The sequence below is a fragment of the Petaurus breviceps genome, unplaced genomic scaffold (genome assembly GCF_028583685.1).
Source record: "Petaurus breviceps papuanus isolate PSGF00001 unplaced genomic scaffold, PetGlider_PUasm1.0 207, whole genome shotgun sequence".
Taxonomy (NCBI): Eukaryota; Metazoa; Chordata; class Mammalia; order Diprotodontia; family Petauridae; genus Petaurus; species Petaurus breviceps.
Genome location: NW_027185850.1, coordinates 19142642 through 19160935, shown reverse-complemented (window position 1 = coordinate 19160935; position 18294 = coordinate 19142642). Strand labels below are relative to the sequence as shown.

Genomic DNA, 18294 nt, shown 5'->3' with positions numbered 1-18294 from the left:
TGCTTTCTTAATCATGATAACAGTTAAGTGAAGAGCAGAGGATGTTGGGAGAAGAAAAGTAAAGACAAGCAAACACCTGGCAGAGCAGAGGGCAGAAGTAAAGCATGGATACTTACTGGGGGAGAGGTTATATCTGGAGGGGTGGACATGTCCCCAAAAAGCTCTAACTGGGTCACAGCCTGGAAAGAAAAAAATGTTTTGACAACGTAAGTGCATTTCCTTTTGCCTCTTGGGAACAGATGATGCTCATCACATTTTTTTTTTCTTGGAAAATGGTTGACGAACCCCTTACAAAGAATTAATGATTCCTCACATAAATAACACTCCCTTAAAGAGGGATTCAACATTTTCCTCGGGAGAGCCTTGCGAGGCAGGCATGGGTGAATATTGTCATCCCCACTCAGTAGACAAGAAGTCCGAGGTTCAGCGGACTTGGGTGAATCCCCTTGCTCAAGATCACCCGACTAGGAAGTGCCAGAGCTAGAACTGGAACCCAGGGTAAGTGCCGAGCTGGGATTGGAACTCACTGCTTGTGTGCTGGTGATGCGAAGCCCAGTGCTGATCTTGTTCCCTAATATGCCAGGCTTCCCTTGTGGCTGCAGGAATGACCTGATGAGAGGATTTTCCTCATCTGGTCTACCCTTTACCAACTACTACCTCTTAATATCTAACTTATTTTCTAAGTTATATTGGAACAGCATCTGTCTCATAGAATTTCTAGGTAGCATATAATATCCATCTAATGTAATATCTATAATATTATATATAATACTATGGTCACATATCTATACATTTGTATAGATAAAATACACATGCATATGTTACATTGATATAATGCTTTATACTTCTCAAAATACTTTCAGATGCTTCATCTCATCTATCCTCACAAGATAAAATTATGAAGTAGGTATTATTCATTTGTGATTTTCTAAGTCAACAGAGGGCCTACAAGGATGCATTTCTATTTCAATTTGGACAAATGATCTTATTAAGACAACACTCAGGAATTTTGTGAACTGCAAGGCATACATTTGACAGCTCTGACATACTGTAAACTACTCATTTTATAACTCAGAACACAGAGACCCAGAATAGTTACACGATTTGGGTCACAGAGGTAACCAGTGGCATATTCAGGATTTCAACCCAAATCCTTCAAATCTAAGACCAAGGCCTTTTCCATTGTCGTACATAACTTGACTTTTTAGGAGCTCAGTTTCCTTGCTTGTAATACCTGCTCACCCTCTGTAGGAGATGGTGTGGCCCACAAAGGAAACTGGTTGGTTTGGGATAAAAAAATTCTATATTTGTGGAATTCTTTATGATTTTTGACCACTGGCATTTCCTGATAGAGAGATGATAGACATAGGTTGCAGCATGTAACACATATTTGTGGACATGGCTATTGTGGGACTTTGTTTTGGGTGAATACACATTTGTTACAAGAGTGGAGTTTTCTTTCTTCTTTTTGTCCTCCCTTTGTCCAGTGGGAGGAAAAGAAAATAAATCAAAGCTTGTGAGTTATGTATTTAGTTATTTAAATATTTGAGTTGTGACTGTGGATGGAGGACATCTCCACCAAGTCCTGTCTGTCATTTACTCTCTGTTTGGCCTTGGACTGGTTACTCCTTGATAGACAGTTTTCTTATAGCCGAATGTAGGCCTAAGCTAAATGATCCTTGAGGTCTCTTTCAAGGCCAGATCCTCTGACCATATTTCTTTCCCAGTACATAGACCCCTTTTTAATACCCAGAGTGTCCCTAAAGTCTTGGTGCAGCTTTGAGTGGTATTTGACCACTGTACTGTAAGAGTGACAACACAGAATAATGCAGATAAATTTGCCTTGATGTGACCTTCATAAATGTCAGCACTCTCTTGGTAAAGCTTGGAAGGCTTCCTGAGAAGTGCTGAAGAAGACATGTGAATAGTGGTCAAGTATTATTTCTCTTCCTTTAAACATAAGGCCTTTTTCACTTCTGAGAAAGTTGGAGAAGCCAACTCTTGTTAAAACCCGAGAAAATGGTTAGATTTCAAATTTCTGATAATTTCATTATCTTCTGCACCACTCCAACTCTGGCCGAGTCGTCACATCTTGAGTAAAGAGCGGGCCAAGAAAGCATTAGGCTACTCTGCCTGCTCCGGGAGGGGCACAAGCTTCCTTTTTCTGCAGTGTTGTCTCTGCCCCAAGTTCAAAGCCAATTCTAAAAGTAGGTCATTTGGCTATTCCTTGGACTGGGTTCATTTATTCTGTGAAAAATCTAAAAAAATTCATAAAAGTAATAATTCTATTTAATCATCTCCACTGAAGCTTCAGGGCTTGCTCCTGATTGGAACCCTCTTTCTTTAAAACAGAAGGACATCTCTCTTTTTAGTGGAGGGAGAAAATTAAAATGAAGTTAATAATTAAGTCATACAATTTACATTTGAAATGTGCTGAACTCATGGTACACTTTTTACTAACAGCATAAAGATAATTTATTGCTTAATTTGCTCCTTAAGCACAACTTTTAAAACAACCTTCCTACTTGAAATATTGATTTTCCAATATGTGTGTGTGTGTGTATTTTTCCTTTTGCCAGAGTGTTTTCATTCAAATACTAAAATAGGAAAATAGAGAGAAGCATAAAACACATGTTGTCATTTCATTCCATCATGGTAGATGTTTAACTAGCACCTTTAGCTAATTAAATGTCATAGAAAATGAAATTCTGGGATAATAAAATTAAAAGCAATTGTAATATTCATATGTGATTGCAAATCTGGAGTGGTAGAAACTTTGACCCCCTGGGCCTTTCATTGCTAACCTAACAAACCATAATCCTTCCACTGAACTTCCCCCACCCCCACTTGCCCTCTATTACCCAGCTTGATTACCACCTCTTCCATCCAGCTTTTCTTAATACTGACAGTCCTCCTAGGAATGAAAGCAGCACTTTGCACATTTCTTAACACATGATCCTACTGTATGTATGCTCTTTAACCTTTCTCTTCCTATAGTTACTTTCCTGTGGGCTTATAACATTCTTGGGTCTCCCTTATCCTTGAAAAAACAAAACAAAACAAAACAAAACAAACAATAAACAAAACACCTTCATTTTACCCTACCACCAATGACTGTCCTCTTTTGTTTAAGCCAAATTCATTAAAAACAAAATCCTCTTTCTCTATTTACTTCAATTCCTTTTCTTCCCACTCACTTCTCAATTCCTTCCAATCTGGATTCTGATTGCATTGCTCAAATGAACCTACTCTTCTGAACATAATGGTGATCTCTTCATTGTTAACTCTAATGGTCCATTCTTAGTATTCATCCTTCCTGACCTCTCAGCATTTTCTTAAACTATTAACCACTCACTCCTGAAGATGCTCTCTCTCTCCCCCTCTCTCTCTTTTTCTCTCTCTCTCTTCTGTCTCTCCTTTTCTCTCTCCCCTCCCCCCCTCTCTCCCTGTCTCTCCCTTCTTCTCTCTCTCCCCATCTCTCTCCTTCTTCTTCCCTCCCCCTTCACCCCCCCCCCCTCTGTCTCTCTGTCTCTACCTCTGTCTCTATTTCTCTGGTTTCTATTCCTACTTGTCTGTACCTTCTCAGTGTCTTTTTCCTTTGTTGACTCATTATTTACTCTTTTACCATGGGGGATGTCCAAAGCTTCATAATGGGTTTATTTCTATGTCCTGTCTCAATTATTACCCTAGCTCCCATGAAAAGTTCAATAGTAGATACCCTTAAGCATCATATACATACACTTATAAACACATACACATATATACATATATCTAGTATTACAGTTATCTGGAAACACATCTTATCTACTTTACCTATAGACTGTGAGCTCTATGAAAGTCTTTTTAGGTCTCACAGTGCCCTGAACATAGCAGACATTCAGTAAATATTTGTTGCATTTGAGTTTGTTGATGTTTACATATTTAATGACTTTAATGTATCCAATAAGATTATGATTAAATACCTTCTTTGTCTCTCCAAGGTGTTACTGTACATGGCATAAAATAGGACATGACTTTTTAAATATTGGAAAATAAAACCTAATTGGTCGTATTATTCTTTACTCATAAATCTTCAGGAGCTTTTTACTGCCTAAAGTTAAGAATCCCTTGCTTGATATTCAAAGCCCCCCCCCCCCAACCTGGTATCTTCTACCATTCCAATTTTACTTATTTTACCTTCATTTAGAGATTCTATATCTTTGGTCAAACTTTATTCTGCTTTGTAAAATTACTTTTGTGTCTCCTTTTCACACTGGCCCTTGTACCTCAGATACCATCCTTCATCATCAATCTGCTGCATTCTTATACATTCATAGGATCAGGGTGTGGAAATAAAGAGAGCTCAAAGCTCATGGAGTCCAATCCTCTCATTTCACAAATGAGGCAGGTTACATAGCTTACCCAAAGTCGCATATTTTAAACCCAAACCAAATGCCATTTCCTCCGCAAATCTTTCCCTGGTTAGTAAGGAATTTCTCCTCAACCCACAAATAGTACTTTGTTTCATTCCTTTCTAACAGATTAGTTATGTGTAATAGTGTCATCCTTTCTGGCTACTATAATCTCCACAAAAGCAGGAATTGTATCTTCATCAAATTGTGTTACACCTCTGGTCCCAGAACAATACTCTGTATGTAGTATGTATTTCATGAATATTTGTTCAATGAATAAATGATTTAATGAGTAAATGGATGAATGAATGAAATGATTCCAGGTAAGGAAAAAAGGTCTTAAATTAATGATGTCCAAAAATAAGATGGAGAGGTTCCCTTTTACAAGAATTATTTACACTGAGGTTGAAGGACCACTTGTCAGGAATGTGGTGGATTGGGCAGACTGAATGACCTCTGAAGCCGTCTGCTAGGTCTGAGATTAGGAAAACAATAAATGAGCTGGACAAGGAAATGGCAAATAACTCCAGTCTCTTTGTCCAGTAAACCCCAAATGGTTTAGTTAGATGCTTCTGAAATGACTCAGCAACAGCAACACAATTTTACAAGTTTATCCGAGTAGTTGAAACCAAATCCTGTAAAATTATATAACCATAAGTCAGGGGGATTTTTAAATAATCAGTCGCTGATCACATGTTGACCCCAACCTAGTTTACAAGGTCATGAGCTGAGAACTGACAAGAACCTTAGAGGTCATCTAGTCTGACCAAGAGGAACCTGAAACTCAGGGTGAGGAAGAACTATATCTAAGATTTTAGAGCTAGAGAGGCAAAGGAGAGGCTCAAATACCAGTTTATTAAAAGCCAGTTTATGTTTCTTACCATTACCCCTTCAGCTCTGCCAAAGCAGACCCCCTTTGCCCATTAGGACAGCTATGCTTGCCATGATTTCAGAGCTCTTACCTGGGCATCTTCCCTCCACTCTAGCCCATTCCCATTGGTTTGGCTGAAAGGGCTGCTTCCCCTCCTCCCTCTCCAGCCATCACCCTCTCGGTGCTACTTTCCTTGTTATGATATCCCACATCATACCTGGGAACAGTTTTCTTTGACCAACCTTGGACATGACCTCTGCTGTTCCTTATGAGACTCACCTTTCCTACCCCAAACCCAGCTTTCCTAACACTTCTGGGTTCTCCATGGGACACAACAGAGCAAGGACCTCATAGCTTACCTGATTATCGACCCTGAAACACTCATCAAAGTCCACCAGTGAGTTTCTGTTCTGAAACCATAAAGGATGATGTGTGTAAATGAAATGAATGACATGATGACAATTGTATTAAGTGAATTGAAGATGGACCTCCCAGCCTTACCGGCATGGCTGCTGCAAAGCGTTCTTCAAAGTCATCAAAGGAGTGACCATTCTGGAACTGGAAGGCATGATGAATGGACATGAAATGAGACACACCATGACATGAATTTGTGAGGAATATGAGAATGTTGTCTGTGATCACAGAGCCCCTACAAGTGGTAGGAATACTGATACTACCAGCTAAGGTTTACCTAGAACATGATGCCCCTTGCTCCCCCCTCCCCCAGTCACAATAGATAATAATGAAGACAAACACTTTGTTACATGCTTTAATGTTTGTATCCCTCACAATAGCACACATATTATTAAGCCCCATTTTACAGACTGTGGCAATAAGGCTTGAGGAGGTTCGGTGACTTGCTCAAAGTCACCTAGGTAGTGAGTATAATGGTTGAGATGACCTCAACTCAACTCTGAGTCCATTATATACAGTGAAAATCTTGTGGATTGGAAGTCATGTTGAACATGGATGGTTAGTAGAACAGTGAAGTGAGTCATAGACACACATAAAAATGTTACATATGTTTTGGCTAAAGTACAAACTCTTGTATTAGCTATTATTATTATTATTAGCTAGCTAATCTTAGGTTAAGATCTAACTTAATTAGTTAGATGTATCTTTAAAGAATGAATATGAATTTGAAATTTCATCATCTCCAGATTAGCATGGTTAAAATGCAGAAATTCAAGTGCACTGGTGACCCCACTGTTGAGAAAATTAACTGAGTGGCTATCTACTTGTGCAAACCCCTTGGTAAACACTTCTCTGAGCTAATTGAATTTAATTAAATACCCGATTGAAAACTGGTCCCTATGATTATACACATTTTTTTTTGAGTCAGGCTAAGTTCAATCTTTTTAAAAATAAGAACCTGGTTGTAGTCAGAAGGCACTGCTTTGTTATTCTTTACAAGGTCAAATATTCACCGACCTTTCTGGTGATTATGAGGAACAGCTGACTAATCTTGACATTAGTTAGACAGAGGTCTGACCAGAAATAAGAGATGTTTTCTAAACTGGGAAGATGGCTTCCATGATGGACATACCCAGTCAGGACTACCATGTAACAAAGTTCCTTACTTATCATACCCTAAGAAAATGATGTGTTTTATTGAGTGCGGCCTACGGTCACAGCAATGGGGTATTAAAGGCAAGAGTTGGCCTGGGTGTAGCTCTGATAACTGTTTAATCATCACCAGCTAAAGGAAGCTGAAAACTGCTGCTTTCAACTCCTACAGGCATCCTGTGCCTCCTCATCCTTAGACCAACTCAGAGAAATTTTAAAGCTGGACAGGATTATAAGTTGAGCAGTAGAACCTTCTTTAGAGTCCTGATTGAATATGTTCACCCTCTTCAAGTCTCATATCCCCCATTAGTAAATTATAAACCTTCTGAGGACAGATTTTCATTTTTTAAAATCTCTATAGGATCTAGCACAAAACCTGGCACATAGTTTGTGGGATGGTTGCTGGTAACCAGGATGGGGAAGGGGCAAGAAATCAGATAAGAAAGTGCTCAATGAACTGGATATGTTTCACTTAGAGATAGGACAACTTGGGTAACAGAGTCATTTTTCTGGTATTTGCAAAACTGTTATGAGGATAAAGATCAGAATAAGGAAGCTTTTTTCCTCATGATGAGAGGTTTAAAACGGATGGGCTGTCTTGCGAGTGTCAGGTGGGGCTGCAAAGTCAAGAAAGGTCAGGAATTGCTGGATTGGAATTCTGCTTCTGATACCTACTTGTCTGTGTGGCCATGGCCAAATGTCTTAACCTCAGTTTTCTCATCTGTTAAATGTGGATAACGGATAGCACTTCTCTCATAGAGTTTTTGGGAGAAACAAATGAAATAATGTTTATAACATGGGTTCTAAACCTAAACATGCTGTGTAAATGTCAGCAGTCATCCTCACTATTGGTATAATTGATTCAAGGAAGCACAATGCTTCCTTAAGCATAAGGCAGCATAGAATAGTGAGACTCTGAGTCAGGAAGCTCTACATTAAGATCTTGCCTTAGAACTTGGGCAATCAATCCGTAATTAACAACAAATATTTATTAAGCACCTACTGTATGCCAGGACTCCCCACAGAGGAGGAAGGAGAAAACACACAACTGATGATGCTCATATGAAATACATCCAGGACAAGTAGGAGATCCAATCAGAATTGGCAGGGGAGGGATGGGGGATGGAATTCTTGTATGAGGAGGGATTTTAGCGGAGTTTTAGAGGAAGCCAGACAAACCTGGAGGCAGAGGTGCAGATGACGGAGAGAATGTCAGGCATGGGAAACACCCAGTAAAAAGGCACAGACCTGGAAGAAGGCCAGAGCTCTTGTATCATAGAATAGGTAGATGGATATAAAATTGGGAAGGGGGGAAAGGGCCAGGTTGTAAAAGGCTTTAAAAGACCAAGTACTTTCTGTTTATCTTGGAAATAATAGGGAACCATTGGAATTCGTGAGGTAATGGGGTGATGAGTGCCTTAGCCTGCCTATGACTCAGTTTCCTAATCTGTAAAATGAGGGGGTTGAATTTGCTGGCCTCTGAGGTCCCTCCCTTCTTTATACTGATGATCCCACAATTATAGTACATCTAGGTCAGATATCACAGAGGAATTCACGCATTCTTCAAAGGGTGAAAGCAGATGGGCTCTGAGCTCCTTCTATGAATCAGCCACATAAACTGTCTTTACAGGACAGCAGAAGGCACTGCATGAGCTGAATTAATGCAGGAGGGGCTTGATTTCTGGTCTTAGGGGGACACTCTGCCTTTGTACCATCTACTTGCCAGACCGTAGTAGATTCTTATTAGGCCTACCCCCCCTACCACCCTATGAGATAATATTTTGTAAAGCCTTATCATAATGCCTGGCATGTAGTAGGCAATTAATAAAGGTTTGTTCTGCCTCCCAGCCCTCCAATCCATATTTGAATACAGTCCCCAGAATAATCTTCTCTCTGCTTTCATCGGGTCTCAAATATCTTCAGGGAGACCCTTTATTGCCCACAGAATAAAGGTCAGACTTGTTTGCCTACCATGCGATGCCTCCATATCCTGGGCCTTTTTCAGACATCTCAGGCTCTTCCTGGCTGCAGATTCTCTGTGATAGTCAAACCTAAAGGCTACTCCATCCAGACATAAGCTGCAATTCACAATTCTCATGACCTGCCTTTGGCTTGCACCTTTTTGAAGAATGTGTCACATTATTGTAAGTTCCAGTTATTTTTTTTTGTATCTTATCCTGCTACTAGAATGTGAACTCTGTAAAGACTGGCACCTTGTTTCATCTAAACTCTTTATTACTCCCAGGACCTAGCACACCGATTTTGTATACAGTAGGTGCTTAGCAATGCTTGCATGTTTGCTGAATGAATGACTAAAGAGATAAATTATAATCCAGACTGTGGTCTAAAGTCTATGCCTTTATAACCTTTATAAATTTATTCTTTCCTATGGATTTATGAGTTAGCCTCCCCAGACGGGCTCTAGATCACAGCTTTTAATAAAAAAAAAAACATTTTAGTGTCCAAAATCTCATTATGTGTGTCCAATATAAAACAGAAAATAGCTATACAACATGATTGATGATTTAAATAAATTTGACAAACACCCTGTGGTTCTCATAAAACAACAACAGCAAATCATATTCCTGCTGGTGAAAATATGGGAGGCTACCTTGCAGAGGCACGAGACTGTCACCTCCCAAGAAGACATCAGTGTGTTCAATTCCGTTCAATTCAGCAAGTGATAATAAATGCTATTAATGGAGCACACTAAAGTCTGCAAAGTACTGCATGGACATCACCTCGTTTGAACCTGGCAACAGCTTGATATGGTCATTTTACAAATGAGGGACACTGACATGCTCAGTCACACAGCCTGTATCAAGGCAGAATTTGAACCCAGGTCTTTACGATATCGAGTCTAGAGCATACCCTCTCTAATTGAACAAAGAAGCCACACCCCAGTGAAGAAGAATCAGCCTCTTTGGAGGAATCGGATGTTTGCTCAGTCTCCTTCAGAAAAGCACCTAGCACTTGCTTTCCTAGGTCTTGTCAGAGAAGCAGCACGGGAAGGATTGCATCTATTAGACTAGAGAGTGACGGCAGACAGATGGGCCAAATGGAAGAAAGGCAGAAATAACTGACTTCTGTCTATATAATATCTCAAAAAACCCCCCAAAAAACAAAAGATGAAAACCTGAAAGCTTTCTGGTTGCCTGACTTCCTTCCAAGGTGTCAGACGTTTCCCATAAATATTCTCTCTCATTGTTGTATCTCACTGTTGAATTGACTGGCTAAGTTTCCTGGTCCCAAGTGTAAAGTTTTCCTTTTACTCTCTGATCCTTTCTCATTGGGCCCTTCATGGATATACAGGCTTTCTTTCCATCGTCTGTGTATTCCTTCTATTTTCCAACATATTGCACAGTATGCTCATTCCAATTTTTCATCACATCTTGTCTAGACTAGTGCAAAAGTCTCCTAATTGTATTCTCTGCCCTCAGAGAGAATGCTCTCTCCAGGTCCTTAGTTTCTCTCCTCCACAACCATTCTCCACACAAAGCAATCATTCCATGGCTCTGGTGAGATGACGCCAGTCCCCTTCTTAAGAAGATTCCAGGGCTCCCTACTGCCTTTAGTACAAGGGTTCTGAACCTTGTGTATGTGTCATGAACCCTTCTGGAAGTCTGGAGAAGCCTATGAACCCCTTCTCAGAATCATGTTTTTAAATGCATCAAGTGAAACCCATAAGATTACAAGAAAAAACACATTGAAATAAAGTGATCAAGATTTGTTTTAAAGGATCCTTTAAAATATGAGATAATGAGTGTAAAGAGATTTGCAAAACAAGGCACTTAAAAATGTGATTATTTTCCTTAAATTTATCATTATCTTCCTCTGAACTATATGTGAGGGTGGAATACTTGAGTTCAAATTCTGCTTCAGATCTGGGCAAGTCACTTAACCTGCCTTGGTCTCAGTTTCTTCATCTGTAAAATGGAGATAATAATGCAACCTACCTCATACAGTTGTTTTGAGGATTAAATGAGATTAAGTCTGCGCTAAGGCTTTTGAGATGACCCAGGTATGGAAAGCATTCTGCAAAGCTTCAAGTACCATGTAAATACTAGGTATTGTTGTTGCTAAGTATCAATACTGGTGTACTAGACTTGGAATGAAGAATATGCCAATCCAGATGCTGCCTTGGACATTTATTAGCTGTGCCATCCTTCACAAGTCACTCGATCTGATTTGGCCTCGGTTTCCTTATCTGTTAAAGAGGAGGTGACCTGTAAGGTCTCTTCTGGCTCTGAGTCTATAATCCTCCCATGGTGACCAGTCACCATTTCTGCTATCTGTCAGTCACTGCGGATAGAGACAAAGATGAAACTGTCCCTACTCTCAAGGAATTTATATCCCACTGGAGAATGGGGGAAACGAGCGATGGATTTGGAGCCAATGGCCCCAGGCATGGATTTAGATATGAAAGGGACCTCAGTGGCCATCCAGTCTAACCTCCCCATTGAACAGATGAAGAAAGGGAGCTGTCTCTCCTTGAGTCACATAGCATCAGAGGTAGGGAACCCAACTCTTCTGTCCCCAAAGTCACCTTGCTATTCTACTCCATCCCCCATGACCATATGTAAATCACTCTTGCCTTCAATTTCTTTATCTGTAAAACAAGGTAGATGCCTTCTGAAACCCCTTATAACTCTAAATTGTTGAAAATATGAAGCTATGAATCCCTTAGCAATGAACTATTTCAATGTGTATTCTTTAAATGAGGGGAAGCTTGAATCCTCTGCTAGACATTAGGCAAGATCTGCAAACTTTTTTCTTCCATTGTGCAGGAAGGGGAACAAAATCCTCAGCTGATGCTGAGAGGCAGCCCTTTCCCCGGAGAACATCCAGGGCTATGGGGGTGGAAGCTGTCCCATTGCAGCTGGTTTGGCTGTGTAGCGTAGTCCGCAGGGGGCTGTTCTTGGAATCTGGGTGACCTAGTTTCAAGCACTGCCCCTGACACATACCAGGTCTGTGACCATGCCCATGCCAAGCTGTTTAACCTCTACGTTAACGCTCGAAGACTGAGCTTACAAAAGAGCTGGCAGGGCCTTGGCCAGCACTTGGCAATCATTACCTTCTTGTTGTTTCTGTTGTTCAGGCATTCCAGGTGTGCCCAACTCTTTTTGACCCCCTTTGGGGTTTTCTTTGCAAAGATACTGGAGTGGTTTTCCCTTTCTTTCTTCAGATAATTTTACAGAAGAGGGATCTGAGCCAGACAGGGTTAAGTGACTTGCCCAGGTCACATAGCTAGCAAGTGTCTGAAGTCAGATCTGAACTCAGGAAGATGATCCTTTCTGCCTTCTGGCTTGGCACTCTATCCGCTGGAACACCTAGCTGCCTTCTATATCACCATCACCAACATCATATTTATATAGCACTTTAAATTTTTCAAAGCATTTTACATGTGTTATCTCATGTAATCCTCACACTCCGGGAAGCACTATCATTATACCTGTTTTACATATGGAGAAACTGAGGCTGACAGAAGGTAAGTGACCTATTCAGTCAGACAGATGGTGTTTGTGGTAGGACTTAACCCAGGTCTTTCTGACTCTGTGACACATAATAAATGCTTGTTCACTGACCCATTTATGCTTAATAAATGCTTATCAACTGATTCATAATTTCATTGGTGAACATTCAGGCGCTTTACAAAACACTAAAAAAATCTGGCACTGGTCCTATCTATGAAAAGTTTGGAAGCTCAGCCACCATGGAGTGGTATTGGCTGCTATCAAAGGGATGAGAATATTTGCACACCACTCCCTTGGAAGAGCCTGTGCAAACAGAGGGGAGGAGGGCCCTCCCTCCTCTCTGGGAAAGGATGCTCTGGTGGCCCAGATGGCCTTCAAGCGCCAATAAGAAATATTGGATGGAGGTAAAACTGAGCCTGGAGAGCACATGCAGACGCTGAAATTGGAGCAAATTGGAGGAAATTATACATGGAGAGATGTGACATCAAAGGGAAAACCATGTGAGGAGAGATCTGCCGGCTGCTCCCACAGCCGTTCTAGGCCACATTTTTCTTTTTTTTGGTTGTGATTTTTCCCCCTCTCCTCTCCCTGTTGGAATCTGTTTGTTCAGCTGCCATGCATCGGGGCCTAATGGAAAGAACCCTCTGGGGCCTGGAATCCAGAGACCTGTGTCCTAATCTTAGTGCCTTCTCTAGTTTATTGGGCAACGTTAAGCAACTCACTTCAAATGTCTGAAGCTTGGCTGCCTCATCTGTACTATGGAGATAATAACTCCCATTCTACTTTCCTCCCATGGTTGCTGTGACGACCCAATGAGAGAACAGATGGATAAATGCTTTGGAAGAGTTAAAATCACTGTATAAAATTAGGAGACTCTTATGATCTCCTAACATGGCACACTGCACAAACCAGCTTCTCGTTCAGCACTGTGAATGACTATAAAAGCCCACTTTGGTTCTGCTACTGGTTAGGATTCATGCTTCAGGAATGATTTGGCCTAGATGACCTCTGGGAAGCTTTCCAATAATGCTAAGTTTCTGTGATACTAATAAATGCCCAAACCTTGAAACAACTCTGAAATGGCATGTGAATGGCTGACGTCACAAAGTCTCAAACATATTCTGGTAGATCTGTGACGAAGCTCTTCCCTTTGGAACTTCCTCCTGACAGCTCAAGTCACCTATCCCCACCTGTCCATCCCATGTGTATCCTCTCCACAGGTCAGCACAGGCGGTCCACTTAATATGTTGGAAGCCTTCCTTGGTTTTCCTTCTCATTGTGAATTTACCAGGGAAATATTAAATTTGATTATTTAAAATGTTCTGCCAATGTTTCAGAGAAAACCCCATGCTTGAAAGCGTACCATAATTATTCAGAACTATCTACAGAGGGGTGGAGTCAAGATGGTGGAATAGAAACAGGACTTCCATGGGGCTCTGGCTTCCATCTCCTCCAATTCAAGTAAAAAATGACTCTAGAAAACCTTTACATCTACAGAACCCACAAAATGATAGAGAGAAGCTAACCTCCCACTGAAAACAGTCCAGTAGGCCGGCAGGAAGGGGCCAGATCAGCACTCTGGGAGCTGAGCCTAGCCCAGCACCAGCCAGAGGTTTTAGCCCCAGGGCAGGCCTGACCAGCAGGTGATCTGAGGGACTTCAGATCACCAGCAGCTGTGGCAGTTTCCAGAATTACCAACACATAAATGCTAAGGATAAAGTGAGAGGTCAGTGCAGTATGGACTTTGGGATCCTGTAGTATGGGAGTGTGGTCCAGCCTTTACCACCTGGAGGGAGAACCTGCTGAGGCTGTGCAGCCACTGCCACGTGGCAACTTCAGCTCCTGGCTTGAGGACTGTAGGGAGACCAAGTGACCAGTCTGAGGAGTAATCGCTCTTGCTTTAACTTCCTTGGATCTGGATTGTGTTCTAGGGTGGAAGTCCTGAGGTGCGTGACTAGCTTGCCAGAGTATGGGGAGGCTTCAGAGAGGGCGCCCAACTAACAGCTCCAGCAGCTGAGAAAACCCCAGCAACTGGGACAAAATTCCCCTGTCTGGTAGCAGAGTCCTACTGTGGCAAAAAGCCCAGAAGTCAAGTAATTGAGTGGCAACATAAGCAAACAAGGGAAGCAAAGCAAGCAGAGCAACCCAAATTTACACTCCTATTTTGGGGACAAAAATGATCAAAGCATGGAACAGGAGGAAGACAGTGCAGTCAGAACTCCTGCATCAAAGCTTCAAAGAAAAATACCAGCTGGTTACAGGCCATAGAGGACCTTAGGAAGGATTTTGAAAACCAAATAAGTGGAGGAAAAATTGGGAAGAGAAATGAGAACAATGTAAGAAAATTATGAAATGAGAGTCAACAACCTGACTGAAGAAAATAACACCTTAAAAATAGACTAAATGAAATGGCAAGAGACTCAAAAAGGTGATGAGGAGAAGAGTGCCTTAAAAAGCCAAATTTGCCAGATGGAAAAAAAATCTCAAAAGCTCACTGAAGAGAATCATTCCTTCAGAATTAGATTGAAACAAATGAAAGCTAGTGAGCATGAAAAATCAAGATACTATTAAACAGATACAAACGAATGAAAAAATAGAAGGCAATATGAAATATCTCATTGGGAAAACCACTGACCTGGAAAATAGATCCAAAAGAGATAATCTAAAAATTATTGTACTACCTGAAAGCCATGCTCAAAAAAAGAACCAAAAATCATCCTTCAAGAAATTCTCAAGGAAAATTGCCCTGATGTTTTAGAACCAGAGGGCAAAATAGAGGTTGAAAGAATCCACCAATCACCTCCTGAAAAAGATCCCAAAGAGAAAACTCCTAGGAATATTATAGCCAGGTTCCAGAGATCCTGGATCAAGGAAAAAATATTACAAGCAGCCAGGAAGAAACAATTTGAATATTGTGGAAACACAATCAGGATAACACAGGATCTGGCAGCTTCTACACTGAGAGATCGAAAGGCTTGGAATATGATATTCCAGAGGTCAAAGGAGCTGGGATTAAAAGCAAGAATCACCTACCCAGCAAAACTAAGTATCATGTTTCAGGGGAAAATATTGTCATTCAATGGAATAGAGGACTTCCAAGCATTCTTGCTGAAAAAACCAGAGCTGAATAGAAAATTTGACATTCAGATACAAGAAGCCACAGAACTATCTACAGATGCATTGATCATTGAGTCATAAAAGGGACCTTAGAAGTCATGTCGTTCAACCCCTTTATTTCAACACATAAGGAAACAAGTCTCAGAGAGATAAGTTGACTTCCATCAGAAGTCTGGAATGAGAAGGGACCTTAGAAGTCATTAGGTCAAATTCCTTCATTTTAGAAAGGAAGAAAGATACAGAGAGGTCTAGAGACTTAAAATTGTACATTTGGGGCTGGAAGGGAAATTGAATTCCATCAAATTCAACTTCCTCATTTAACAGATGAGGAAAATGAGGCAGAAAGGGGTTATGTGATTTGCCTGAAGTCACGCAGCTAGTAAGTATCTGGGATAGGATTTGAACTGAGATTTTTCTGACTCTAGGCTCAGTTTTCTCTGTACTGTTCCTTCTACTCACCTGGATCACAGAGCTACTAAGTGGTGGTAGAAGGTTCTCCTTCAATGGAGTTTCAGTGACTGTTAGCCTGGCTGGAACAGATGGCCACTCTGAGGTCTTACAGGATCCCATCAAAGAATTCCTTTTCCTTTGACTAGGACCCAACTAAGTTTTCTTGTTATTTCATGACAATTGTAACATTATTGTCTTTCATTATTATGGACACTTTGTATACTTAGAAGGTGATCTCACTATATCCTTGTTCTCACCCTATGAAGCAAGCAAGTGAAAACCACTAAGCTCATTTCATGGATGTTGAAGCAGTCTCAGAAATGTAAAGTTACTTATCCAAGGCCACATAGCTATTAACTTTTGCAAGCGCGGATTGGATCCCCAAACCTTCTCACTCCCAATCTGGGGCTTGCTCCTCTGAATCCTGTGTGATGAATTGTTGAAAACTTCTAGGAATCATTTATTAGGGTAATAATTCACTCCAGAGTCTTTAAATATACATATTTTGTTATGCTACCCAAGATATATTTGGTTAATGGCCAGCTTAGAGTGATAATATGATGCTAGGTACTCCAACAGGACTTTTGAGATTCTTTTTTTTAACTCCACTACTGATGATAGGTTACAGACGGGTGAGAAAAGCTCCTAACCTCTCTCTCTGGTGAACAGGGTTGCAATCTAGCATTTCTGTTCACAATATGGAATCTTTAGCCTAGGAAGCACCCCATAAGGCAGAATATTCAATCCATGTCTAAAGCATGAACCATCTCTAAAATTTTCCTGACCAATGATCATCCAACCTCACTTGAATATTTCTAGGGATGGAGAACTCAGTCCTAATCAAGGAGACTTCCTCATTATGGCTCACACTACCTATTGGATAGTTCTTCCTTATAATATCCCAACATTTCCTTCCCTGTGTCTTCAATAAGCACTAGGCCTGAAGGAAGATTGGGGGAGGAAAAGAAGCTTTGGTAACGAGAAATCAATCATTAAGCATTTATTAGGTGCTTACTGTATACCAGTCATAGTGGTACTTTGGATACAATGACCAGAATGAAAAAAAAAAGACTTAAACTCTGAGAAAAGCAAGATCTATCAATTTACTGAGGAAATGCTTCTTTGCAGCTTTGATCAAAGTACGAACTCAGACTTGAAATAGATTAACCCTGAGCTCAGAGCAAAAAGGACTCAGGAAAATAGAGGTCCACTGACCATGGAGAATCTCTAAGAAATTGCTATTACCTTTTTTTAAAAAACATTTTTTTCCTTTTTGGAGGGGGGAGGGCAGGGCAATTAGGGTTAAATGACTTGCCCAAGATCACACAGCTAGTAAGTGTTAAATGTCTGAGGCTGGGTTTGAACTCAGGTTCTCCTGACTCCAGGGCCTGTGCTCTATTCACTGCGCCACCTAGCCGCCCCGATTGCTACTATCTTTCAGAGAACATAGGGTTATTAAAAAACACATGCAAAGTAAACTAAGCAATGGAAGAGAAAAATGTATATACCCAATGACATCCAGGCAAATGAAAACTATTAAGAGGAAACTAAACTCTGAGCAGCTGAAACACCAACAATGGTTTTCTCAGACAAGTATTGAAACATATACTCCTCCTTTCAAAAAAAAAGGTGGGGGACCCCAGGGCAGAATGCTGTATACATTGTCAGTCTGCACAGTTTTTTTTCTCTGGTATGAGGAAAGGTTTGAAAGGTCATATGATGTGGACATAGAGCTAATCAGAGAGTTAGGAAGACCTGGGAGAAGTCCCATTTCATGATGTGTGCTCCTAGACAAATTACAAAACCTCAGGGTCCTAGGTAACTTTCTAAGGTTTGAAGTGATAAAGAAAGTACTTATTTGCATTACAGCAGGGATTTCTGTCACCTGGGAGGTCCCTACACTGATGAAATCACAGGTGCAGTTTAAGAAAAAAAAGAGAGTTCAATTTAGAGGTGGTAAAGGAGTGAGGTATTTCCAAAAATTACTGGGACTTTTTTTTAAGCTTTTCAGTTGGACTCTTTATTCCCCTCTAAATCCCTGTAGCTACCTAAACTGTACGTGATTTGTGTTTTCACATATTTCCCTATATTAACATGTTTTATATGTGTTCATATATGTGTATATTTTGTTCCATAAAGAATATAAGCTCTGTGAGAGTAGGGGATTGTTTTTATTTGTCTTTCATTCTCAGTACCATGTCTGGCACAAGACAGTTCAGTGGCTCTGTGGGCAAAGCCCTGGACCTGGAGTTGAGGTGAGGTTAAATGCAGTCTCAGACACTTTCTAACTATATGACCCTGGGCAAGTCATTTAACCACTGTCCACTTCATTTTTTCAACTGAAAAATTTGGATAATAATACAATAGTATCTATTTCCCAAGGTTGTTGTCAAGAGTAAAAAAACAAATGGGAAATATCTGTAAA

At 40.6% G+C, this 18294-nt stretch overlaps 1 protein-coding gene across 1 annotated transcript in view; it reads right to left on the bottom strand.

The window, feature by feature from the left end:
- The window catches only part of LOC138164937 (disabled homolog 1-like), a 483687-nt gene that overhangs the window by 39771 nt on the left and 425622 nt on the right, over positions 1-18294 (bottom strand). Inside the window, exons 8-10 of the mRNA XM_069092919.1 lie at positions 5764-5820; positions 5622-5672; positions 117-179 (exon numbers count right to left, since the gene is read on the bottom strand). Coding sequence (XP_068949020.1) covers positions 117-179; positions 5622-5672; positions 5764-5820 — 171 coding nt within the window. The remainder of the gene's footprint in view (positions 1-116; positions 180-5621; positions 5673-5763; positions 5821-18294) is intronic.